At 49.5% G+C, this 13,565-nt stretch overlaps 1 protein-coding gene across 1 annotated transcript in view; it reads right to left on the bottom strand.

Annotated features, from left to right (window-relative positions):
• BCAT1 (branched chain amino acid transaminase 1) overlaps window positions 1–12,849 on the bottom strand; it is a 72,805-nt gene extending 59,956 nt beyond the window's left edge. Inside the window, exon 1 of the mRNA XM_084765312.1 lies at window positions 12,492–12,849. Within this exon, the coding sequence (XP_084621438.1) occupies window positions 12,492–12,497 (6 nt within the window). The 5' untranslated portion in view covers window positions 12,498–12,849. The remainder of the gene's footprint in view (window positions 1–12,491) is intronic.
• Between the last annotated feature and the right edge of the window lie 716 nt (window positions 12,850–13,565).

The following is a 13,565-nucleotide window of genomic DNA, read 5'->3' as shown; positions in this document are numbered from 1 at the left end:
CCTGGTGTGCACACGGTCCTGGGCTCAAGCTCCAGCATGGACAATCTTAAATGCTAATAACAATAAATTGTAAGAGGTCAGAAGGGTAGTTCAGTGGTTAAAGTCACTGGCTGCTCTTGCTGAGGCCCAGGTTCAGTTCCCAGCAGCCACGTGACAGCTCACAGTCATTTGTAATTCTAATTTTGGGGATCCAACACCCTTCTCTGGCCTCTGCAGCATTGGGCATGCACATGGTACATGTACAAACATGCAAGCAAAATACTCATTCACATTTAGAGAGACAGACAGACAGACAGACAGACAGACATACACACAGACACACACACAGTGAGACAGAGACTCACTAAGAAGATTCAGCCAAGAGCACGATGCATGTGAGCTTCTCCAAACACGACATAAATGTCATTTTGATGGCTCTTAAGTTACTTTCTCCAAGGCTTGCTAAGAAACTACTCTTTCTTTTTACTCTTTTTGCTCCAAAATAAACACGCAATTTTTAAATTTACTTTTTAAAAAAGGTACTTTTAAACATGGTTTCATTACGTAGCCCCGACTGGCCTAGAACTCACTACATAGACCAGGCTACCTTCACACTCACCTGCCTCTGGCTTCTGTGGACTGATATTTAAAGATGTGCACTACCATTCCCAGCCAAATGGTTTGTTTTTATTTTAACTGTGTGTATGGGTATGGGTCTGAGTGCAGTGCCTTCAGACCCCAGAAGAGGGTTTCGGATCCCTCTGGAGTTCCAGGCTGTTGTGAGGTACCAAACACAGGTTCCAGGGAGTAAGCTCGGGTCTTCTGTAGGCCCAGAACACGCTCTAGGCCAGTGAAACCGTTTTCTTCTTTTTTGACAGTTACAACTGCTGGGACCCTGTTCCTGGCTGACAGGGACTTCTCAGTCAGAGCTGGGAGGACAGACATGATTTATGGTGGCTTGATTAGAGGAGAGTTTGGGACACAATAATCTAAGTTATTCATTTTTTTGTGCCCTAGAGACTCCTGTGGCTTACCATTGGAGTAGATGAAAGGAAAGCTTTGGCTTTTTAGAGAGGGTGGAAAGCCATGTGTGAAAGGAGAAGTGGGAACTATGCTTGCCAAGATGTCCCCTCCCTCAGCTGTGTCCTGCCAGGCAAACCTTGGGAAAGATTTAAATAAAGGTTCACCAAGGACAAAACTGCAGGCTGGAGGGAGGACTCAGTGGGAGACGGCATTTCCGCCAAGCCTGACAGCCTGAGTTTGATCCCCAAACCCACAAGGTGATAGAAGGGAACTGACTCCCTACAAGTCAGACATGTGTGATACCCATGTGAGAGTGCAGATGCACACACACACAGACATACACACTACACACACAACAATTTTTTTCTCCAAAAAATCACATTTTAAAAGACCTTATCTGGCTTCATTTTCATTTTGCTTTAAGACAGGGTCTCACTATGTGGCCCTGACTGGTCTGGAGCTCAACCAAGAACCACATCATAACCCGAGGACAAGAAATGAAGCCTAAGCCGGGCATGGTGGCGCACACAAGTAATCCCAGCCCTCGGGAGGCAGAGGGCTGGTCTCTGAGCGTTCGAGGCCAGCCTGGTCTATAAGGCGAGTCCAGGACAGCCAAGACTACACAGAGAAACCCTGTCCTGAAAAAAAAAGAAAAGGAGAGAGAGAGAGAGAGAGAGCGTATAAACTGGTTAGAATGCTCAGCCAACACATTGATTAGAAGGACATCAAAAGACAAATTCAAGACACTGGAGGGGTTTCAGGGGAACACTGTCAAGGCAGCAAGGGTTGTGTGTTTGTAGAGTTACAGGACAAGAATTACAGGGAGTGGGGTGTGGGGAGGGGTGCTTGCCTTCTCCTAGTGTAGGGATAACTGATTCCTTCCTGGCACCAGAGTTCCATCCTAAAGCAAGATAGCTATCTAAGTCACCTAGCAGAGGGCATTTTTCCTTCCTTCCTTCATTTCTCTCTCTCCTTTTTTCTTTCTTCTTTCCTTTTTTTTTTTTTTGAGATTACACTATAATACGTCATTTCCCATTTTCATTGCTCTCTCCAAAACCTCCTCCTATGTTCTCTTTCAGCAGAGAGCTAAAAGAAGCAAGCAGAGGGATGTTTGCCCACGAGGTGGGTGTCTTTGGATGGTCAGGACTAGCTTCTAGACGCCTAAACTCTTGCTGGCTTCTGCCTTGGTATGCTGGCCCAGGAGGTGCCTTGGGTGGGATCACAGTCAGGTAAGGTAAAGCCAGGAGCCACTGGGGCTGCACAAGACACAGCTGGTAAAAGGCCTGAGAGACCCAGATTAGCTACTCAGAAGGGAGAAATGTCTTCAGCAAGCATTGGTTGCTCTGAAAGCTTTGTGCTTCAGCCACTGAGAGGCTTGGCCAGACTCAGGCGAGAAGTTACACACCCTCTCTCCCTCCTCCTCTCCCCCCCTCTGCCCCCCTCTGCCCCCTCCCACCCCCCCCCATGCTGCCATAATTATCCCCATCTGTAAAAGTTCTGCCTAACTGTATAGAGTTAAAGAAACAGTGTCAGTGGGCGTGGTGACACACATCTATAATCCCAGCACTCTGTGAGGCAGAGGCAGGTGGATGGCTGTGAATTTGAGGCCAGCCTGGTCTCCAAAGTGACTCTAGGACAGTTAGAGGAGAAAGCCTGTCTGGGGGGGGGGGGTGGTGGTGTCATTCGTCTACAAGGGTCTGCCGCCACCACCAGCGCTCGTCTCCTGGGTACCATGGTGACATGTAGGACCTACCTCTTCAAAGAATGGGCAAGTGGGGGTCTTTAAACAAGGGGTCTCACCTTGCTCTGTCTGGCAGTCAGGGTGGAGTGCCACCATCAGGGCACATGGACGGATGCTCCACCCTGGCTGGCAGGGACTTCTCAGTCAGAGCTGGGAGGACAGACATGATTTATGGTGGCTTGATTAGAGGAGAGCTCAGAACACAATAACCTACGTTATTCATTTTTGTGTGCCCTAGAGACCTCTGTGGCTTACCATTGGAGTGGATGAAAGGAAAGCTTTGGCTTTTTAGAGAGGGTGGAAAGCATGTGTGAAAGGAGAAGTGGGAACTATGCTTGCCAAGATGTCCCCTCCCTCAGCTGTGTCCTGCCAGGCAAACCTTGGGAAAGATTTAAATAAAGGTTCACCAAGGACAAAACTGCAAGCTGGAGGGAGGACTCAGTGGGAGAGGGCATTTCCGCCAAGCCTGACAGCCTGAGTTTGATCCCCAAACCCACAAGGTGATAGAAGGGAACTGACTCTCCATAAGTCAGACATGTGTGATACACACACACACACACACACACACACACACACACACAGAGAGAGAAGCATGCATGACATGGAACTTTGGTATGACTGACTCCATTTTGATTTTCAGCCTGATCAGTATCAATGCGGAGTTGAAAGCAGTCATTTCTGCTGGCTTTACCCAGAAGGTTGGTCACACAGCCCTTGGCTCTTCCCTGTTTGCCCCTCCCCAGGAGGTCCAGGTAGCCTGGTAGTCAGGTTACACTTCCTTTCCCCTTATAAGGCCATGTCCAGAAGCACGAGGAATTCCTCCTTATGCAAATGAGGTGTTCCCAGCACCCAGGTTCTGACCAATGATATAAACTCACCCTGAGATCCTCTGCCAACCCCCAAACGGTTTAAGTAGCGGGAGCTGTCTCACTGAAGCTGTCTGCTGAAAAGTCTGTTTCTCACCGCACTTGCCACCACCTGAGGTGGCTTTCATCCCTGGCTGTCCACCCTGCCCCGCCACCCACCCCACCTCCACCACCCCCACCACCCCCACCACCCGTCAAGGTCTCCGCCAATCGTCGGGGAAGGAGGGGGAGGTCTGAACAGCAACTTTAGATCAGCTGAGCCATTTTAGTAAACCGATAGTCGGACTTCCATAGCTGCAGGCACTGGGACCTTTGCTTTCTTACTTGCTCTGGTTTGTTAGTGATGAGCCTGCTCTTCCTGAGCTGCCCCTGTAAGTGCTCTGAGGTCCCAGGTGGTGGCCGTTAGAGAACCCACCTGGTTTCTGCACGTCGTGGGTCTGTCCTTTTCTCATTCCCTTGCCCCTGCTAGCTAGGGTTCGTGCAAGCGCAGGCCCTTCACTCCTGAGCTGCCTCTCTGTATCCTCGCTTGGGATTTTTATGATGAAGACGCATACTGGATCTGAAACTCTCTTTTGTTTTTACTTATTGGCTTATTTTTTGTTATGTCTTGTTTTATTCAAGATGATCTCACACATCTCAAGCTGGCCTGCAGCTCAATGTGTAGTTCAGTCTGGGCTGGACTGCCCTGATCCGACAGTATTCTTCCTGTAGACGTGGTTGCAAGTAATTGGCCTCTTTTATTTGCCTGAGGGATTGTTGTCTTGGAGGTTTACTGCCTCTGTCTGATAACCTAGACCTAGTCCTGGAAGCTTCTAGCCTCCAGTCTAACCTAGGCCTAGAGTGTTTTCAGCCTCTGAGACTTACTGCTTAATAAGCTCACCCTTTTTAGTTCTTTCTGAGCTCTGGCTGGCTGGTTCAACTCAGCTGTTCTGGCTCAAACTCCTTTCCCAGCTGACTGATTCAAGCTGGCTTCTCTCAGTTTCTCATTGAATTGCTCTTCTTGGCCTCAACCAAACTCTGGAAATCCCTTCTAATCTTCTGGCTCCTTCTCATTCTCTGGCTCGTTCTGTTTTCACACCTAGCTAACTAGCTCGTTCTCCCTTCACCCTGACTCTAGAAAACTCTCCCAGTTAAACTGCCTCTGACTTCCATGAACTGAACTGCCACAAACTCAACTCCACTGCTTGGCCTCTCAACCAAAGTGCCTGAACAGCACTGATTAGATAGAACTCAGAGACATGCGTTCCTGTCTCCCCCAGTGCTAGGATTTAAGGTGAACGCCCAAACACCCGGACCTCAGCTTTTCTTTACCTGAAACTTGCTCTATACCAGGCTGGCCTTGAACTCAGATCTGCTTGCTTCTGTCTCCTAGATTAAAAGCGTGTTTGTACTCCAGCTGGATCATACAGACCTAGAAGGCCTTTGGATGTTATCTCCTGCAGTGCAGCCAAGTTCTGAATTTAAAATTCCTCTACAGTTGCACAGCAGGTGTGCTGCACCGCACGCAGAGTCAAGAGCTCCTTCTTTGACTTCATGAGTCATTTGTGAAATCTGAGCTGCGTTTGTTTAGGGAGCAGAAAAGAACCGCAGAACCTGAACTCCTCCGTAGAGCATAGCTGTGGCCTGGCTTAATGAGAGCCCTGGGCCGACCTGAGAAGGGCACCTGGCAAGCTGATGCCACTGTGCCGTGTGGATGCCTCATTCCCTGAGGACACTGGCTGGGTAGCCCTGCCTGGGGGGCTGGAGCGACACACAGAAGAGCCAGTTCCCCACTGATGTTCCTCAAGTGTTCAGATGCAGCTGAGTCCTCCAAAGAGTTGAAACTGGCTTCTTTAGCTGGTTTCCACCTGTGCTTCTAAAGCACACAGGGGGCTGCTAATTGCCAATCACATGACACACAGTTTTATCTCTGTTAGGACGCCTAATATACATACGACAGTCTCAGTTTATTAAACAGATGAGCCAGGGGTCTTTAGTATTTTTTAGTATTACAGACTTTTTTAACTTTTGCTTTTGCCTTTTTTGAGATGGGGTCTCATGGAGCCTAGGCTGGCCTTGGTCTTGAACAATCTGTATAGCAGATGGCCAACGATTTCTGAATTGTGCGGAAATGATCAGACAATCACTAGGTGAACTAAGAACACCCGTTGCTCCTCCAAAGGGCCCAAGTTTAGTTCCCAGCAGTCTTCCAGGGAGGTGAGGAGAGGGCGCTGCTATTGGGTTGCAGAGAGCATGGTAAACATATGTGGGGAGAAGATTCCGGAGAGTAAGGGGCGAACATGGGAGCAGATGGATGATGGTATCTCTCTCAGGTTACATGATCTTCTCCCCAGTTAGCTCCAGGGTCCCACCTTCCTGAAAGCCTTTCTGTGATAGTCTTGTTTTGTTTTGTTTTGCTTTGTTTTTCAAGGCAGGGTTTCTCTGTATAACAGCTCTAGTTGTCCTGGAATTCCCTCTGTAGACCAGGCTGGCCTCGAACTCACAGCAATCCACCTGCTTCTGCCTCCTGAGTGCTGGGATGAAAGGTGTTCGCCACCACCGCCCAGCTGTGATAGTCTTTTTAAATTTTTTTTATTTTTTCTTTTGCTTTTTTGGTTTTTCGAGACAGGGTTTCTCTGTGTAGGCTCGCTTTGTAGACCAGGCTGGCCTCGAACTCACAGCGATCCGCCTGTCTCTGCCTCCCGAGTGCTGGGATAAAAGGCGTGCGCCACCATGCCCTGCAATAGTCTTTTTTAAAATACCACTGCACTTTGCAATTATGCACCACTGCAGAACTCAACCCTATTAACCTTCATCTTGTCTGCACCCCACACATCTTCTCAACACAGGTATTTCTCAAGACTGAAAATAATTCAGAGGCAAAGAGAGGGCTCAGTGGGGTAAGGCGCTTGCTGCCAAGCCTACCAGCCTGAGTTCTGTCCTGGGGAGCCTCGTGGTGAACAGAGAGAACTGACTCCCCAAAGTTTTCCTCTCACCTCCCTGTGCTGTGTGGCATGCGCACAACCACACAGTATCTTTTTAAATAAAAGGATATGATTATGTTAATGTTACACAGCACAGTCTAGTGGCCCCAGAAAGACCTACTTATGCCAAGGTTTAATTATATGAAAATTAAATCAGGTACTGTTTGTTTGCAGGTCATTATTGCATTGTATAGCTAGTACATTTATATCGTTTTAAAAACCTTTAATGGGAGGGCCTGTCTTGTTTGTTTTGTTTGTTTGCTTGCTTTTGAGATGGGAGCTCCTGTTGCCCACCTGGCTTCCAACTTGATGTGGTGCTCACGTGGCCACACACATTCAGGTGTGCACAAAATTAAATGAATGCATGTAAAAATAAATTAAAGTATGTATATTAAAAAAAACCTCTGGCAAAGTTGTCATGAAAAGCAACATAAACAGTTGATGTACAGAGCGGAAGCTGATGTACAGACGGGAAGACAACCACAGGAAGCTGCAAGTGAGCCTGGCGGGCAGCACAAGTCCAGAGGAAATGGGGGAGGCCCTTGTCCTTCCTTGGATGGCAGGAAACTAAAAACTAGAAAATAAAACCAAAAGAGCAACCCTTCTTTGCCAGGAGGAAACTGTGTAAAATGGCCTGACAGATGTGTTCCTTCAGATTCCATCCGAGGGTTGGGCGAGCAGCACCGTCTAAAGTGTCACTTTGTTAGCTTTGTCTGAGTGCACCTTCATTAATTTACTTAAAAACAGCATCGTCTGCAACAAAGAAAAACGAGCTGACCAGCCTGGGTCCTGGGCAACATTCTGGGACACGTGGCTGTTCTATACTAACAGCCCTCCAGCCCAAGCACCTTTTTTTCTTTCTTTCTTTCTTTCTTTCTTTCTTTCTTTCTTTCTTTCTTTCTTTCTTTCTTTCTTTCTTTCTTATTATGTATATAATGCATGTACACCTGCAGGCCAGAAGAGGGCATCAGATCACATTCTAGATGGTTGTGAGCCACCATGTGCTTGGTGGGAATCGAACTCAGGACCTCCGGAAGAGCAGTCAGTGCTCTTAACCTCCAAGCCATCTCTCCAACCCCCAACCACCATTTTTTTCCCCCACCATTCTTAATTAAGCTAGGACAACCACCCTCAGGCCTGCTGTCTCTTCTCCTGTCGCCAGCAAGGCCCTCACGTGCACAGAGCATCCTCCGATCGGCACCGTGGAGTCTGAGATGCACCTGCGGTGGTTTCAATAGGAACGGCCCCCATAGACTCATGCGTCGGAAAGCTTGGCCCACAGGGAGTGAAACGGTTAGGAGGTGTGTCACCGTGGGGACAGGCTTTGAGGTCTCAAGCTCAAGCCAGGCCCAGTGTGGCCATCTTCTGAGGCCTGGGGATCAAGATGTGGACCTGCCAGCTCCTCCAGCGCCATGTCTGCCTGCCCGCTGCCGTGATGATAACGGGCTAACCGTAAGCCAGCCCCAGTGAACCGCCTCCCTTTGTAAGAGTTGCCAAGGTCACGGTGTGTCTCCACGGTAACCAAGACAACGCCTCCCTGCATACTTTATGGTTACATTTATCTTTATTCCTTAAAGCCAAGTTTCACACCACCCAGGCTGGACTCAAGCTTTCTACATATCTGCGTATCTGAGAGTGACCTTGAATTTACGATCCTACTAGCTCCATCTCCACGGGGCGGGGGTAGGGGGTAGGGGAGGGCGAGTGCCTAGATCTGAGGCATCAGTCACCACTCTCCATGCTATTTTAACTCTCTTATCTTCAAAGTTGAAGAAGTTCATACTGTGCTTTCACAACTTGCTGGGCTAACATCCAGTGCAAAGATCACAGGAGATAGCACCTCAACCAGCCAATCAGAAACGAGCAGCCCTTGTGTGGGGTGAGGGAATGCCCGCCGCGACCCCCGTGGCTGCCCTGCTCAAATGGCCTCACGCAGGATGGACGCAGACTGCGGCTCAGCTGGGGCTTTTCTGGGTGAGCATCCCAGCGCTGCTCTTACATTTATGCTCATAGGGAACCAAAGTGCGGCCTCAAAATCTGTGCCACAGGTTTTCTATGCGTGTCCACAGCCCACGAGACTGTCTCAAGAAACCAAAACCAAACAAGACTTCTGCAGGTCGGGCCAAAATAACAGAGGCACACACTAAGGTCCAGACTATAAATGTCAGGTTCATTCATCAAAATAAAGAATAAATGAGCTGGCTTTCGGTCTGGGTTTGGTTTGGCTTCCTTCCTTTCTTTCCTTCTTTCCTAGTTAATTTAAGACTATCTTCAATGAATAGCAACGTCACAATTTTTCATCCCACAGAGCCATGTATTTTAGTATTGCAACTTGAAACCCAGCTGGGCGTGGTGGTGCAGGCCTTTAATCCCAGCACTTGGGAGGCAGAGGCAGGGGGATCGCTGTGAGTTTGAGGCCAGCCTGGTCTACAAAGCAAGTCCAGGACAGCCAGGGCTACACAGAGAAACCCTGTCTCAAAATAAGTAAATAAATAAATCATGGCCATGTCAATTGCTAGTCTACTTTTATCACGAGAATATACATCTTAGGGCAGCAGAACAATGTGACTCTATAGGAAGACAAGGCTGCACAGAGAAATCCTGTCTCAAAAAACAAAACAAAACAACAACAACAAAAAAACTATCTTTCCCATTATGCTGTGGCCCACTAAACACAAGAAAAATATTTTGGGAAAATCATTTTCCACCAAAAAGCCATGGCCTTTATGATAGAGATCTGTCTATAAGGCACACCAAGCTATTGCGGGTAAGACGGTCTAAGCGCTCAGCTACTGTAAGGGCACAGGCAGTTCTGGAGGTAATGTAATTTAGTGAATTATTCCAATGAATTCCCTAGAGCAGAGATGACACGGACGCTGGCACCTGTCTGATCTTCACAGCGCTGTCTTCACTTCGCATTCACGCGCACTGGGAATCCAATGGGACCTTAGCGTGCAACCAACCAGGAATACGGACAACGATACGCCTGTGGCCCAGGACTTCCTGAATCCCAGCTCTGGGTTTACCTTATGTGTGTCCACGCTTCGGTCAGTGCACTTCAGCTCAGGAGCTCATGGAGGATCAGAAGGCAGCAGACACCGTGAAACTGGAGCTACTCGTCCTGGGTGCTAGGAACTGAAGTGCCCAGTAGGGGCAGCAAGCACTCTTGACCACGCGGCCATCCCTCTAACCCTTAAAATGGTGTTAAAGGTAGGCTGCGATTCTCACGTGCATCTCTGTTGCTTCCTTACGGACTGCACCCGCCACAGGTCCAGCAGGAGGCCTGCAAACACTCTGAGCACTGGGCAGCTACTGTTCGGGAGATAAGACGACGACACCAAGGCTGCCCACACGTACCCCTGAGAAGTGAGTGGGTCAGCTACATTCTCCCATGCTTGCTGGGAATGCCGGGTCCCCAGACGGTAGGGGGCGCTGGGGAAGTGACATCTAACACACAGGTGAGTCCCCCTGGGGGAACTGTGGGGGCTGGGGCAGCTCAGCAGGTGTAGCAGAAGCTGTAGGACCTGATGTATTCCCAGAGCTCGGTCGGTCGAGTGAGGTGGTGAATCAGTGATTCCCAAAGCTCAGACACCAGCTTCCCTGCCATGCTCTATGGCTAACAACAAAGGCTATACCAAACAAGGAGGAAGGCAAGGCTCACCAGAGGTTGCCCTCTGACCTCCATACACACACGTGTGCACGCCAGCACTGACACACATAGACATGCAGGCAGAAGCACACGCCATATACATACACACAGAAGACAATGGCCCAGTGAAATGGACCCACAGGCAAAGGTGCGCTACCGGCTTCAACTCTTCAGTTCTGTCCTGGCGACCCCCGCGGTGGATGGAGAGAACAGACTCTCGATGGCTGTCCTCTAGGGGCCTGCAGATGGCTCAGTGATTAAGAGCACCGGCCACTCCTGCAGAAGAAGGCCTGGGTTCCATTCCCAGCATCTACATGGTGACTCACAGCCTGTAACGCCAGTTCCAGGGGATCTGATGGCCTCTTGGGGCCTTCGTGTGGCTCATGGATACTTGCAGCCAAAACACTCATACATATAAAAATAAATATTCTAAGTCAGTAAAGAAACGTGGCCAGCAGGCTTTGAAGGAATAAAGGAGACTCTTTTGCCAGTCATCCCAGGGCAACACCACAGAAGGCGTACCCTGAAGCACAGATGCTCAAACACCCAAAAGTAGAACCAACCCAGCCTCCCAGGCAGCGTCTTGGTTGATGCACTGAATCAGGGTCCAGGTAGCCCCAGCCTTCGGTTGGTTGGTAACAGCTGCCAAGCAATTCGCTCACGGACACGCAAGAAATGAGGCATAAAACCTACAACAAACAACTGAGGGAGTCACGGGTACGCCAGGAAGCCTATCGGTTAGCGTCAAACGGGATGTTTTTAACTTCCTCCCCAAAAGATCCAACCCATTTCAGATGAACTTCAGGTTTCAAGGAGCTGAGAATAGTTCTTACACAGACTCCCTAACCCCAGGATCCCCTGTAGCCCAGGGTGGCCCAAAGGCTGCTGTATAGCCAAGGATGGCTCTGAACTCCTGACTCTTCTCTCCGCCCCACAAGGACTAAGACTTCTGGTGTGTGCTTTTGTTTGTTTGCTTGCTTTTTGTTTTTTTTTTTTGAAGACAGGGTTTCTCTGTGTAGCCTTGGCTGTCCTGGACCCACTTTGTAGACCAGCCTGGCCTTTGAACTCACAGCAATCCGCCTGCCTCTGCCTGGGATTAAAGGTGTGTGCCACCACAACCGGCTTCTTAGACTTTTTTTTTTTAACTTTCCATCCTTTGTCTCTATGACTCAGAAAGCAGAGTAAACTGAGTCACATCCCATCCGCTCCCAACAAGGCAGTACCCACCCCAGGTTTGCCCCTTTATTAGTTGTGCAGCTTTGAGCCATGCCAAAGGGGCCTGTAAGCTCCTGGCCTCTAGCTTTCCCCTGTACACAGACTGCCCACCCATGGAGTTTGTGAACTTATATGTTAAGGTAGATATATTCAGAACAAACAACTGACTAAGAAGGATAGTGAATACAATAAATGCATTGTATAAAAATTACAAATGCGTATGATTTTGTGAAATAAGGTAGAGAAAAAACAAAACAAAACAAAACAAACAAAAAACCCACGTATATCAGAGCTAGAGGCAAAGGAATCCAGGATGATTGGAGAAATGACGCGTGAATTCTAAGCAGAGAGGCTTGAGTAGTCAGCGCCTCTTAACTCTCTCCTCCGCCTCTTCAGAAACTGAAACGTGGCTCCGCTCTGTTGCTCCCCAAAGCTCACATTTTATTACTGGAATATTCCTTTCGGGAAGCTAGGTGACAGCACAACCGACCAAGTACCATTTCCCTTAGCTCTGGAAAACAGCCTTTAAAAAAAAAAAAAAAACCACGCCACTGGCTGGCCGCTGAGCCAACTGCCTCAGATTAGCATCAGAACACACCGCCTGCAAGCTCCCGCCCTTTGGGCTGCCCTGAAGCTCAAGTGATCCTAACTCCCCGAAGCTGGACCCTAAAAGATGAGCTGTCTGCTTTTGGCACCTGAGAGGGTCCTCCTCCTATTCTATTACTCGCACCAAAGAGAGCATCCATGAGCATCCTCCGTAAACTCCATCTCTAGGCAGCTCAGGCGCAAGGGCGCGGTCCTTCCCGCCTTGGGAGCATGTGGGACAGGCGCTGTGGCATCCTCGGAATCTGGGCACCGTACCCACAGACGCCAGGCACGAGCCAGAGTGGGAGCATCTGCGGGCGGAGACGAGGCCCGGAGGCCCCCCATGCTTGGTAGCGGAGGACCCGGAACAAAGCAAGCTTCCGTCCGTTCCCCCCCCCCCGCCCCCCCTCTGTCCGAGATGTCCCAGGTAGGTGGCTGCGTTCCATCATGAGCTAAACCAATACACTTACCTTCATTGCTCGTGTCCCGTGTGTCGTGGCTCCAGCTCCTGGGTGCAAATCTGAGTCTCCTCCTCCTCCTCCTCTGGCGGCGGCGGCGGCGGCGGCGGCGGCGGCGGTTCGGCGACACGTGGCGCTCAGGGTCCTGAAGTGCGGAAGGTGGAGAGCTCTGCTACAGATTGCATCAGCGACTGGCCCAGCAGCAAGCTCCAGCCCGACTCTGGCTCACTCCAGGCTGAGGGACACTGTGATGAGCAGGAATTTGTGTCTCCTCCGGAGGGGAGGTCTCAGAAGAAGACGCATCTGATAGCATCTTTGATTCATTTCCTCTCCTGCTTGCTGCTGCGGAGAAGGCCTGACTACCTCTCCCATCCCTTCCCCTCCTCCAGCTGCACCAGGGTCTGGTCTCAGAACTCAGAAGGGTTTTTTATTTGTTTGTTTGTCTGTCTGTTTGGTTTGTTTGTTTGAGGTTTTTGGTTTTTTTGTCCTGGACTCACATTGTAGACCAGGCTGGCCTCGAACTCACAGAGATCTGCCTACCTGCGCTGCACAGTGCTGAGAGGAGGACCACCTGGTTCTTCTCCCTGACCAAAGATACCTTCTCAGACAACAGAAACACTTTCCCCAAGTGATGTGAGCCTGGTGTTGGGTAGCCCATGCCTGGAATCCCAACACTTGGAAGGTAGAAGTGGGGGGGGGGGTTAGGAGTTCAAGGTCACCCTAAGCTACCTACGGTAAGTCTTGGGCAAGCCTGGGCTACAAGAGACATTCTTAATGTATATCATATCAGAATCTGTGGTTGGGGGTAGCACCTTGTATCAAAGGGACAAACTTTCTATGTAATGTCAGAGAGAGTCACTCCCAGGTAGATTTCAGGGCTGCAGACAGCTCAGCTTCGTTATGTTATCACTGCTAGCAATCGGGTCTTGAGCAGGGAAGTTTTCAGAGAGCAGCAGTGCAATCTGTCATGAGGAGCAAAAGAAAGCTACTAAAAAAAAATCCCACTCTTCTAAATGGTGTGTGTGTGTGTGAGTGTGTGTGTGTGAGTGTGTGAGTGTGTGTGTGTGTGATTCATTTCATTTCATT

The sequence above is a fragment of the Acomys minous genome (assembly GCF_964271855.1).
Source record: "Acomys minous genome assembly, chromosome: 17".
Taxonomy (NCBI): Eukaryota; Metazoa; Chordata; class Mammalia; order Rodentia; family Muridae; genus Acomys; species Acomys minous.
This window is presented reverse-complemented; position numbering and strand designations above follow the sequence as displayed.